General features: G+C 45.7%; 1 protein-coding gene across 1 annotated transcript; it reads right to left on the reverse strand.

The window, feature by feature from the left end:
* Positions 1-5003: 5003 nt before the first annotated feature.
* LOC119185614 (uncharacterized) lies at positions 5004-8426 on the reverse strand. Its single transcript, XM_037434579.2, has 2 exons — positions 7818-8426; positions 5004-6952 (listed from the first exon to the last, which is right to left on the reverse strand). Exons 1-2 carry the CDS (start codon positions 8255-8257, stop codon positions 5344-5346), a joined length of 2049 nt encoding a protein of 682 aa, XP_037290476.2. The 5' UTR covers positions 8258-8426; the 3' UTR covers positions 5004-5343.
* Between the last annotated feature and the right edge of the window lie 5298 nt (positions 8427-13724).

The raw sequence follows: 13724 nt of genomic DNA on the forward strand, positions 1-13724 counted from the left end.
TGTGACTACCACTAAACGCGCGAAGGAAATTTGTTACCTCAGAATAAAGTATAAGACTTTACCAGGTTTAATGATTCATTAACACGAGAATGGCTTGTGCAGCGTGTGAACGTCACCCACATGGATCGATCGGAGAGTACTCAAAGTTAAGTTCCGCTCACGCGCACTAGCAGTTTTGTCTATTCAAGGCATTTCTGTCTGTAAATAAAAATAAAGATAACGTCACCTATTGTTCTATTCTTTCATGAAACATTTCACTATAGGGAACAAATGTAAAGCTACTCCCACGTGCTTAGTTGTAGGTGCATGTTAAACAGCGGCGGGTAGGTAATATTAGTCAGGAGCCCTCGACTACAGCGATCCTCGTCATGAAATCACGGTTTTGACGCGTAGTAATAATTGAACCCAAGTAATAATTGTTACCCTCCTAATATAGGAGCATAGATACCGCACAAGAAGCGCATTTCATGCGTATCACTGCTTTCAATTACACAGGAAATGCTTGAAGCATAGCTGGCTTTGTTCCATGCAAACGCGATATAAATAAATGTTTTGAAACGTGCAATTATTGCATATTAGGCACACAAAAAAATGCCGTTGTGCTGCAAAATATACAAATATTTCAACCACGCAAGTAATTCCAACACAGCACACCGAGGTTATACAAGGATACAAGGCCAGATGTTACGATGCGAACTCACATACTTATGTCAACGATCACTTTCAGACGGCACTTTGAAGAGAGGCATACGCCCCGCACAGATCCGAGAGCCGTTCCACCTATTTCGGGAACCTCTCAGCAATTCGATATCACCTTCATCGTTAGAATATCCTAAATAGCACACGAACAAAAAAAAATCTCATTTCAAAACGGCGTGGTCAGAATGTCAACAAATAGACCCAGAGTCGCACCAAGCGCGTTTCTGCCGAGTGTGCTGCCATGATGTCTTTCCCATCGCGCTCGTCGTAGCGCCATCTAAGAAGGCACCGATGGCACTGCAAGATAACTGATAACCACTTGAATGCTATCTGCACACGCTGAGGTTGCGTTTCACACGCGTTGGGGGAAGATTGTCAGCACCAGTACATTCTTACATCGTGTGTGTGAGCAATGCGCTACAAGTGGCGCTTCTCTCTGAAACGTCTTAATTCGGATAGCCACTCATGTGATGCCTCTCTTGCCACGCTGCGGCATCTGATGCAAGATGTTCTTTTAAAGATGATAGTATATTTTGGGGGACCTTCGACGCAAAAATTTGTGTCTATCTGTCTGTACGTTTGTCTGTTTGTCCACTCTTACCGCCGTCGGGTACTTGAAAAGGCCGACCCCATCCAAAGCGCTCACCAATGTAGCTCAAGGTTCAGCGTTTATACTTGTACAATGGTCAATTGAAGACCAATTATTGCACATGTCTGGGGCACCATAACAGTACGTATATATTCTGCATGTGCGTCTTTTACTAGAAAAGGCATACATAAGTAATTTTAAAGACCGTAGCGCTTATCACGCTGCGCTGACCATGCAACGCTTGCACGAAAAGGCAAGTGTTTCCAATGCTTTCCTAAGAAGCGGCAGTGGGAGCACCGACCCGTCAAATTGCGTTCTACACCTTATCACCTCTTAGACGGGCGCGCACACTCGTCTGAGAGCCACGTGCTTTGTTTTCCCACAAAACTGCCACGCGACGCTCATGTCTCACGTGTGACGTGTTTTGATGCGTTCGTTCGCCTCCGCTCCACGCTCGAGGCACCCTAACGCAACGCACCCAGAAAACAATTCACCAAATTTTTTGCGCAAAACATCAAAAAATGCTTTCTCAAAGCATTTTTTGATGTTTTTGATGAAGCAGAACATCAAAAATCCGAGTGGGTGCTTGAAAAGCACCCAGTCACAGTCTAGTGCACCAAGAGGTGCACTAGACTGTGACTCAGACAATGTCATATACCTCCTGGAATGTGGCGTATGTAACAGGATATACGTAGGCCAAACAGACACTCCGTTTAGAATTAGATTCAACAACCATTGGGCACATGTACAATCCCTGCCAGGCCTTCCACTTTCAAAACACAGCATATTAAAAGACCACAGCTTTGATGACATCGAGGATACACTATTAGAAAAAATGATTGATTGATATGTGGGGTTTAACGTCCCAAAACCACTATATGATTATGAGAGACGCCGTAGTGGAGGGCTCCGGAAATTTAGACCACCTGGGGTTCTTTAACGTGCACGCAAATCTGAGCACACGGGCCTACAACATTTCCGCCTCCATCGGAAATGCAGCCGCCGCCGCAGGGATTCGAACCCGCGCCCTGCGGGTCAGCAGCCGAGTACCTTAGCCACTAGACCACCGCGGCGGGGTTATTAGAAAAAACAAACTTTCGAACAATCAGAGAACGGGGACAACGGGAATCTTATTTTATCTAAATTGTCTCTAATCAGTCTGTTCTCATTACGACAACACTATTACCCGCTGAAAAATCTTTTAGCCTATCACTCTGACAACATAGAAATGGTTTGCCTCATCCAGCAGAGTCGGAACGCAAAGATAAGTGGTCCCAGATGTCGTACAGTTCCCCCCCCCCCTTTTTCTTTTTTTTCTTCTTTAATTTTTAACGCACATTTTGTTCCTTCACTGACAAGGAGCTGACAGCTAGATGGTTTCGTTAACTCTTTCATACATGCGCGCATATCTTCTCAGTGAGCCGCAACTGTGTGGTGACTGTCCCGGATGTCGTATAGTCACCCCCTCCCTTTTCTTTTCTTTTTTCTTCTTTAATTTTTAACGCACATTCTGCTCCTTCACTGACAAGGAGCCATTGCATATAATCAATATCGATGGCGGCGCCTCAATCACCGGCTTTTTCATTCCTCCCTACGCCACCAGCACGCACTCGAAGTGCTTAAACTCTTCCCATTAACTTGTCTTAAACTCCAAAGAGGAACGAGCCGCCAGTGGATTACACGGAAAGGTGAAATACCAGAACGGCAACGCACTGCCTACTTGGGGAAGAGTGGGTGCGGGGGAAGTATTGTTGACAACGATGGCATTGCTCATCTATCTCTGCCCTACTCAGTTGAGATGCTGCCCCTTTCTAATTACGCCGTGTCGGTCCTGCTTCTCCTCCTAGATTTTCTATATTTATTTAATGTTTCTTCTCCCGTTTCGCTGTTCCTTTTTTCTTTTCACTTTTCTTTTGACCCCTTCCCTCCTGTCTCGACAGGCTTTAAGAAGACACCGAACATGTGTAAATATTATTATGCCTTGAAAAAGACGGGGCTCCCGTTGAAATGGCGGTAGACTAAACAGTTGTTATGTGAAAGCGCATTTACTTTTATAATTATAACCTTGCGGCAACCGAAGTTATTCTTCTATATATATATATATATATATATATATATATATATATATATATATATATATATATATATATATATATATATACACTACACGACACATAACGGTGATAGCAACGGCAAAGCGGCGATATTGAGGTTCACCATATTGTCATGGCGAGGCTTTGAACGTGGGAGCAGTCGGCACCTTCAAAGTAAGAACTCTGATTCGGCTGCGAAACGGACACCTAAATGACATGCAGCAATGCGCTGTACACTGATATCGGCGCAAAGTAGGCGGTCGACGATACAATTTCGCTTCTCGGTGGATGCTGTGGCAGAGCGGCGAGGAAGGAAACGACTGCTCAGTGGCTTTCGATGTTGCGCAATGGCCTCGTAGTAAAAATCATTTACACGTACAATATCAAAGTACTTGCTACAGTATACTTCACACCAAATTGCGATGTAGCGAGCTGCCTTTAGTGCTTCAGTAAGAAAATACTTCTTCATACGCAACAGCAAACCTTGTTCGATTGATAATCTCTGCAGGCGCAAATTTTGAGGAACAATCTTTGATTATGCCGATTTCGGAGAAAATAGTCCCAACACACACTATGTAAAATAAAACAGTAACAACTGTGTTGCTTTGTTTGAGCATTAGTAACTACGCTTCCATATTACATGTTTTGTCCGAGTTACAGTAAAGTGCGCTTCCATTTTCAGATTTAAGCATTGGAATAATTATGTTTTGAGAGGGAAGTGTCTCGACTTGCGCCATTTTTTGCATTTTTTATCTTACAGCCTTGTTACACTTGAGTTGATTCGTTTGTTAGATCGGGAGCGACCTCTACAGTGGTCGATGTTCACCAACTCTAAGGCAGCCCTAGAATCTGTGTTATCGGCACTGCGTCACGGGCCATACGAACGAATCGTATTCGAAATTCGGCACCTTATTCACACATCACAAGAGAAAGGGCACCAGGCCGTAACCTCTTCGTGGGTTCCAAGTCACTGCAGCGTCATACGAAATGAACACGCTGATAATTTTCTCTCTTTCGTTCTTTCAATCACCCCAATCTCTTTCCCACTTTTGGGTAGCAAACCGGTTATTTTGGACTGGTTCACCTCCCTATCTTTCCTTCTCTACCATTCTCTCTTCTTTCTCATGATATGGTCAGGCTGTAGTACAATCATTGTTTGACAAAGACTTAGGTGGTGATATTAGTTGCCGAAAATTGTGTGGTTTTAAAGAATCCTTGTCGACTCGGGTATAAATGTTACCACAAAGCGCTGCCGAAGCTAACACCAAGATGCTCAAGCCTTTGAAAAATGCAATCTCATGATTACCAATTCGGCACCTTCGCTACAAACTTTTGCTACACTATAAATGGCACTGCTCTGAGCAGAGTACACAAACATAAATACCTTGGCTGAACAATTACGTCCGGCTTAAGGAAGGAGAAACACATTAGAATCGATGTGAACATTAGTTCATCTGTCGTGCAAAAATTATTTTTTCCTCGCAGATCGCTTCACATGGCAACCTTGCCAACAAAGCTAACATTTTGTGTGCGAAAGATCAGTATGCTGTGAAGGTATCTTCTGCAGCGCCTAACAAGCAACAGAGACTTGTTTGCGCATTGAATGAATTTATTTTAAAAGATAAAAGGAGCACTATTGTCAAAGCTAAAAGATGTGACATCATGGGCGTACTTGAGAGATGCGCAGTAGCGTACAGCAGAACACATAGGCAAGTGAATATAATGTGGCTGCAGGTCACTGTTTTTAAACTGAATGTGTAAATTAGTGTACATTCGCAAAGTTCACACAGGTTAGTTTCCGGCAAAATAAAACACAGGGTTTCTTGAATCTCGCGTCACTAAAGTCCTGCACATGTAGGTATGAACACGCTCAAAAAAACGAAGGGATGATGTTTACAACAGCCGAGCAAAGCAGACCTCTTTGTCAAATACAACAGGTGGAACACGCGAAAGAAAGCAACGTCACGGAAAGTCCGTGGTGACGAGAGCTTCGACCAAGCAAGCCGCATCAGCTTCGTCGATGGCAGCGAGTTCTTGAACTTTGTCGATCAGAGCCTGGCTTCTCCGAATAGAAGCTAAGGCTTCCATACAGCGATTGTCGTCTGCGAATTGCACCACGTAGTGGGACGCGCACGTGACAAAACCCACGTTGCGACTGAGAAAGGCTTCGATTACGGCCCATCCTTCATTTTGCGTATTATTGCAGGAAGTGTTGGAAACGCGAAGGCGCAATAGCGTTTCGTTGATGTCAAAATCGATGGCAAGTAGGCGAAGCAGACTGTCGTTCTCGGAAAGGTCCCATGAAGAGAAGTCAAGTTCGGTCAACGTATCGTTGCAATACACGGCGTCGACCATAAAGTTCAGGTTGACTTCACCCAACCGAATCTGGCTCAGTCGCAAAGTTCGTAGGCTCGAGTTGGAGAAGATAACCTGCAGGAGAAGGCTGTGGTTGACGGTAACTTCGCCGAGGCAGGTGCTAAGGTCTGGCTCATTGCAACCCCTCAGTTCAAGCTCCTTCAGCGTATTGGCCTCGTTCACGTAGCAGCACAAAGACCACATCATGAAGACGTCACGCATAGCCTCCTTTGAAATAGTGAGTCGGAAAGTAGTCACGTGGTTCCAAGAACGCACTAGATGTACGGTTTTGCGGAAGGCACTGACGCTCGTCTCTCTGAGACAACTGACGACCACGTGACTGACTGCTTTGCGAACGTGTTCGAGCTTTGACAGTGCCACGGGGTCGACCAGGTATTCGTCCGTAATGTGGACCATGTCGCTGATCTCGGCCTGCCGAACAGCCCGGCAGATCTCGGGCAGTACGTCTAGTGCCACGTCGCAGATTGATATGATCCTGAGAGACTCTAGAGTGGTGGCCACAAATAACAGAGTCTTGAAGTCGTGTAATTTCAAGCCTTTTACGTTGACTGAGAGGTGGGACAGCCTGACTTCTTCGCGTTTGTCCAATGACTCTAGCCCCACACAGCATTGTTCAAACGGTTGGACGTCGTCTGTTGGTGCGTCCAGGCTCTTTTTTGAACCTTCCAACACCCATCTGCAGCCGCTAATATCGAGGTGTTTTAGAGAGCCGCCCTGTTTAGCCACTAATAAAGAAAGCAGGCAAACGCAGCCATAGTCCAAGAGGAAACCGGAAAGCTTGAGTTTCTCGAGGGAACTGGGAGCAATTTCAGGAGCTAGTACACCTCTTAGCTCTTTAACAGTGTTTTCCGGCTCAGAGTTCATGCCCTCTAATGTTAGAGCAGACAACGTAGTGCTTTCTTTCAGGTAGACGGAAAACCAGGGCACGCCCTTAGATTTCCAGGAGTGAAGAATGCTGCTGTGAACGGACAAGTCAGTCACTGTGCGGTTTCTCCGCAATGCTTTAACCAATAACTGTGAGTTTATCCCGTTGAGACGTAGCCCCGAGAGTGACAGGGTTGAGAGACTTGCCGAGCGCAGCAGGGAACGAACAACGTCTACTAGGCGGGAAACAGCTTTGCCAGTGGCCGAGATCACGAGCTCTCGCAGCTGAGTCATCGAGCCGAGGTCTGCAAATAAGTCCTCCTGAATGAACCTGCAAAGAGACGGCACTGGAAGTTAGATGCCACGTGGTCATGATGGTGAAGAGCGTGGCACTTTGGTTGTTAAAGAGCAAAGTTTTCAGTGCGTAAACTTGCGTCAATTAAAAGTCACAGTACCAGCAATACGCGCTGCACGCTAATAAAGGAAATCACAGCATCGATTACTGATAAACTGTATAGCAGTGAGGCACCTTGGCATTTAGACGAGTGGCATCGAAGGTCATTATCGTTGGTAAAGTTGATAGTATCAGAATTGATTTATATGTGGGGTTTAACAAGAAATGTCGACCACCTGGGGATCTAACGTGCAGCCAAATCTTAGCTCACAGGCCTACAATACTTACGCCTCCATCGGAAATGCAGCCGCCGCAGTGGCGATTCGATCCCGTGACCTGTGGGAAGCTTCAGAATTAGCTGTACTGTTCGCGTTGGGTACGGACGCGTTTTATAAAAACCTGCAGCATTCTGGCCTGTCTTTAGCGCTCTAAGATGGCGAGTACAATGCAGTGGGTACAGGTCTAACCCGTCACTTAAGAAATGAGCTTTCACTGCAATGTGGGGTCGACGAATCATTTAAGCGCACAAAATGGTGAAACGTACCGAATCTATTACACAATGGAAGTAAACATGAGTAAGTTCGTTGAATGAAGATAAGCGTGAAAACGGGACCGATAAGAAGTACGCTGGTTTACATCTAAGAAACGTTTACTACAAACTGGCGCTTGAGGTTCCATGTGTGAATTGTACGCCCTCTCCCCCCCCCCCCCCCCATCATGCCACTACGAATACGTATGCCAATGAATGATTTGAGAAAGTAGCCAGCCGAGTAGGTATTATATTGGTGAAAGAACACCGTACCTGTAGTCAGAAAAAAGGCTGACAAGTTTCAGTGACCGCAGACTCGTGTTGTCCCGAAACGCCGACGAGACGCGGACTCGGAACTCTCGGAGTCCACTGCCTTCCACCAGAACATCGTCGAGCTCCACGCCGACGACGCATCGATGACACTCCAAAAGAACGTGGAAGAGGAGACGCACGTCGCGACCATGCTGTTCCTGCCGTCGGCCTCCGTCACGTGCCACGCGTACCAGCGACAGTTCTCCGGGTGCCGTGAGCTCCCGCAGCTGGAAGCCGGCGTGCCACAGAACGCAGTTCCAGAAGCACAGCCTTTCGATGATGTGGCAGTAGGACGTGGAACTCAAGTTGCGGTGTACTTCAGCGGTGCAAGGACGGTGAAGCCCTAATCCCGGGAAGAGCGCATCGATGTCGTCTTCGTTGAGCCACACCTGGTCCAACATGTCGAGTGGCGTTCCGCCTTTCGAGGACGATCGAGTAATGAAACGCTTAGCACATTGTCAAAACCTTTCGCATTTGAAGAATTGTCCACCCTTAGAGAGCTTATCTAATCATGTAGCACGTTGCACGTAACAAAAGTTATGTTCCACAACCAAGTTGTAAAAAAATTAAACAGATGGCACCGGGTACCGCTAACAGGATTGATGTAAACGTGCCTCGTAGTATTTATGTCTGCGCAGTTCGTCATAGATTTATCTAAATTATTGCACGCAGGCAGCCTATACGGCCGCATGCGATTATCTTTCACTCTCCATCAAATTTGGAATCACGCGGTGTACTTCATCTTTTCGAGTTATTCACGTGACCACAGTGTCATGTGAAGTAGCAGCCTTTTAAAGTTGGCTGACTATTCGTTGCATGGATTCACCCCAGCTGAAATCCTTATTTAGCAAACCTATCTTTGCAGCAGTAATTGAAAGGGTGGCCTGTTACAGCCATTTTGATTCACATCACCACAATAATAATGACAACAGGCATTCTCAATATCGAACCTGTTGCGGTTGAACGAATTCACAGACTACGCAAAGTAGCAGCAAAAAAAAATCTACAGACAATCATGAAAATTGCCGAAATTCTAGATAAAACAAGGGTTTTGAAAAACAGCCGTATGTTGAAAGGAAGCAATTATTCTATGAGTGAAGATTTTCAGTCAATATTTGAGACACAAGAACAAAGCTCTGGATTTCCGTCAAAGCAAAAAAAAAAGTTGGAGAAAGTGTTTTTTTCACTTATGACGAGCTGAAAATAATTGGTGACCTGTATTGCTGGGATGAAAGCCGGGTGTTGTAATATCGTTAAAGAGTCTGTAAGGCCTCTTTAGCTCGAAAAAAAAAAACAGCAGACCATTAGAAATCACCGCGCTGACTACGAAATATTAAATAGCCCTCATAAATTTAAGTGCGCGCAGCATTTTTAATGAGGTAGATTCCCCAGAATCAGTAATAATTAAAAAATTTGAGCCATATTTTGTTGCTGTGACAAAGGCAAGGCTGACACAAGATAACATGGACGTTGAGTCGACCCCGCCAAATTATTCAGTAGTCGGAGATTACAGACACGTGGCGGTGGCGTTGCATTATTCGTAAAATAGCTAGCTCTTTTTCAGGACTTCCGGAAGTAGGAGATGTTAAAGCTACCTCGTGCAAACTAGTGTTGCTCCAACACACCCCGTCACCGTCGCGTGCGTTTACCAATTTTCGATATCTGATTGTAGCGTCACCCGTTCACTATATGACTATCTACAACGTCATGTGTCATGTGGCCGGCTAATCATTGTGGGCGATTTAGATTGACTCGGTGGTTGATACCTGAAACATACCGTCCCAAAACCGCCATATGACTGTGAGAGACGCAGTAGTGGAAAGCTCCAGAAATTCAGGCAACTGGGGTCCGTTAACGCACTCCCAAATCAGAGCATATGGGCCTACAGCATTTCCGCCTCCATCAGAAATGCAGCCACCGCAGCCGCGATTCGATCCCGCGACCTGGGGATCAGGAGCTGAGTACCTTAACCACCAGGCCACCATGGTGAGATAGTGGGCGTTTTCAACCGACATGATAGTGATAGGAAAGCCACGAATTTTTCATAGGCATCCTCCGAGATAATCAGTGTTTTATTTTCACCTGAGCCAAAAAGTCACCCAGCCCAACCGTCTTCATGAATCCAGATATATTATTCTTGATATGACATTTACAAGTCATCACTTCCGCTTAACAGAAAAAAATTACAAACTTTGCGAGGTGTGTCACATCCCAAAATAACATATTGCGCAATCCGCTCGCAAACCGCTATCTCTGTCAGATGAAATCGACAGAGCGTAGGCGGGATGGGCTGACAGAAACGGTATCTCAAGAGACTTTCAGAACAGTTAATAGCGCAGCGTGCGTGTCATAAAGTGCAGTCCAAAAATGAGGTCTAGAGGGGGGGTAGCAATTTTCCAGTACAGTTTGATGCTCACAAATAAATAATCGTGAACTGAACATTTCACGCACAGCAGGAGTACTTCCTTACGCTGTACGGACGGCAGTTGCAATCGCGGGCGTCAGAACACTTTGGAATCGGTGGGGGAGGTCTGAGCCCATCACAGATAATTGTGCATCGGTTTCAATAGGATCAGTTACTGGTAAACTATTGACGAGAATTATAAAAACGTTGACTGCCAGTCGGGATTTACCAGAGGATTTGCAGCCCAGAACGTGAATGCAGCGTAAACTCAGGGGGCTGAACCAGCTCGTTTTCCGTCGAATGGTCGTAGGGAGACCGAGAGCGGAGAGGTGTGGGCGAGCGGGACTGACAACGCAGGGGCGATGGCGCGCGGCTGGCCCGATGTCTTAGAAGAGTCTTTGCACTTGTCTCAGAGTCGTACTACGAAGTATAGAGCGCACGCTCGGAGCGGTATCCCCAATTGTAGAAGCTCCAGGCGATGAGATCGAATGACTGCGACGATGGCGGGTGAGGTGCCCTAACTGATGGCAGTGAGATATGGGCTGATCATCAGGAGTGCGCTATTAAACTGGGTTTTGTCTTGGCGAGAAGCTGTGACTCGGAGTAGCAGCTGCAAAGACTGGAGAAGCCGATCTGGAAGTAGCAGGGACTTTCTGATAATGTGACGAGGGGCCAATATTCACGATTTCTTGGCAAACAATCACCTGTATTGTAAAACAGCAGTGAAGCTGTATCCTAGAGCACTGTAGCTAGACATAGCGGGTGTCATAGCCTCGAGTTCCCAACGGACATATCTGGTTACGTTTTCCCGCTCTGAAGGTTTGATGTACTGTGGGCAAATTTTTCAAATTTTCGCAAGAGAGCGTTGCCGCCGTGTTGGGAATGTGGTGAGATCGATGAACGATGCGCCTACTTTACGCCTGTTTGAAGTGACGACAGTCATCTATGACCGACTCTACCAAAGAGTAGTCCTCGCACAGCAGGAATCAGAAGCCGTCATCGGCAAATTCTTTCAAAATGCGTCAGACTTATTCCTCCTCAAGCATGCCCTTGTCGACCTTGCTGCACAAAGCAACACGTCCTGGATGTACATGATGTACGGCTGTGTGGATGTCTAGGCACGAGTCGCGAGCTCTCTTTGCGTACACTTCTCGTCCGATTGGTTTCTCAAATAGCGTAATTTCTGCTTGTAGACGTCGCAGCTCGTTAACACTTCTTGATGCATTCCGTACCATGCCGTGCCACGCAAGTAGAAGATAATGTTCGCCAACATCCACGTCGGATCTCAATAACTGATCCTGCTGATTCAACCATACAGAACTAGCCAGTCGTCGGCGTCTAGGCTACTTGTGCCGTTGAATGAGGCTGGGTCACGAGCTTGCACCACAACGATCGGCTGCGGGGCTGACGGATGTTGTTGACATTGAGTAGCTTGTTCAGTCAGCTGGAACGCGCTGTACGCTGCGAAGATCCAGCTCCTGGGGTGGTGTACGAGTCCTACAGCACCTCCATCAAACATGTTTTAAGGAAGAAAGTATATCGACCAATTAAATTTGCAAACAAATGCGTACAACGCTGCGGCATTCCACGCATGTCCAGCTCCCCACTTCGTCATCGTCATTCTCAAGTATCTACTCAGCCCGTGACGGTACTAAGTGTGGCAGCTTTTACAAGCACGTGGAAAGCAATTGTTGAACGAGATTTTTTAGAAGACGTGGACAAAGCGAAAACATGAATTGACGAACATTTGGCTAACAGGTGTTCCTAAGTTCGTTAGAGAGTGTGGGTGGCCTACATTATTCTAACAAAAATAACTTTTGGCTTCATCTAGGTCTCTTTTGCATCCCACATATTTCAGTCAAGTAATGGCCCAACTGTTTCAAGAACACGCCATGATAACTTTTTTTACTACTTTCAAGGGGTTAAATTATGCTACACCACCCAAGCACTTGAACCTCTTTCAGTAGCACTGACATTCGGGCAAGTTGTTGTTGGTTCACAGTAATGAACGGGGCAAAAAACACATGGAGCACAGATCAACAAGACAACAAAGACACGGCCGCCGCGTTTCTGTGTGGTTTCTTTCATGTGTGTTCTATGTTTTTTTTTTGTTTTTTGCACCGTTTATAACGATGTACTTCTTTTGCCTTACCACAACGCGCACGTGCGTGAATACGTGCACATGCACAGATATGAAGCCATTCGTGCAGTTGATGAGCACTCGGTACATATAGGGTCTTTAAATATTTAACTTTGTGTGAGAAATCTATGGACCTCAGTGCCACACATTCAGAAGCTGAACGTATGTAATGAATATAGTGCTATATAAGACCAAAGCGTTTTTTATGCCCCAGATTTTGCATTCACATAAAACGACCCACTGAAAGTATTCATGCAAAAGTGATAAGATGAATGCTGGCAAAGGATATATTAGCGATGTTGACCGACCATTTGCAAAAACATTTACCAAAGTGGGTTGATTCGAGCTTGGCTCATACGTTAATGTCACGTGTTAGAAAGTGCCAATACTTTAGTAACGTTCAACAAAGAGTCAACGAAATGGCCGTGTAATGCGAGTCAGTCATGCCATTTTAGGCCATATATTTAGGTAGGAAAGTGCCTATGATAGTGATAACAGTTAGTCATTGTCATAGCACAAGGTTAGAGAATGTAATCTACTCAGTCGGTGATCCTTCGCGTACCAAATTATACGTGCTGCATTAGCACAACACAAAAAATGCAGTTTCGTATTTTCAAGAGTGCACCAATCAATGCAGTGGCTTTTCCAGCCTAAGTGACAAGGATATGCATCTAAATGCTCTATTTCTTTGCTATATAGTTTATTCGATGTTATGGTATATCATTGCTGCAGTATAAAAAAACTTCGTGAGCAAAAATACTCGCAGTAATTATTAGGATGTTTTGTTCATGTGCATTTTTGGGTTTGGCTTCCCAATACCACCGTATTATTGTGAGACACGCCGTAGCGAAGCGCTCCGCAAATTTCGGTCACCTGGGGTGCTGTAACATACGCCTAAATCTTAGTAGACGGGTCTCGTTTTCTTCTCCATAAAAAATGGGGTCGCCACTGCCAGCAGTCGATACCGTGATCAGCGAATCATTTTCACCTCCATCGAAAATGCAGACGCCGCAGCCACGTTTGATCCCGCCAAGTGTGGGTCAGCAACCGAGCATGTTAGCCACTAGACCACCGCGGTGGGGCAAACTAGTAAGAAGGGAGCCCGCATGATGTTTTCGCATTGAAACGTGTACATAAGGTGTTTGACGTCTCATCAATACGCACGTCGATCAACGAACAGCACTTCGGTAATGCCTGCTTCAATCGGATCTTAATCGTAAGATCGAGAACAGACAGGTTTTAAAAGGCCGCATAATCTAGGCAAAAGGATAGTAAGCTCTACGCTGTCTCATAGATGGCCAAGGGTCCCAATTTCCACCGACTA

This window comes from Rhipicephalus microplus, chromosome 7 (assembly GCF_043290135.1).
Source record: "Rhipicephalus microplus isolate Deutch F79 chromosome 7, USDA_Rmic, whole genome shotgun sequence".
NCBI classification, from domain to species: Eukaryota; Metazoa; Arthropoda; class Arachnida; order Ixodida; family Ixodidae; genus Rhipicephalus; species Rhipicephalus microplus.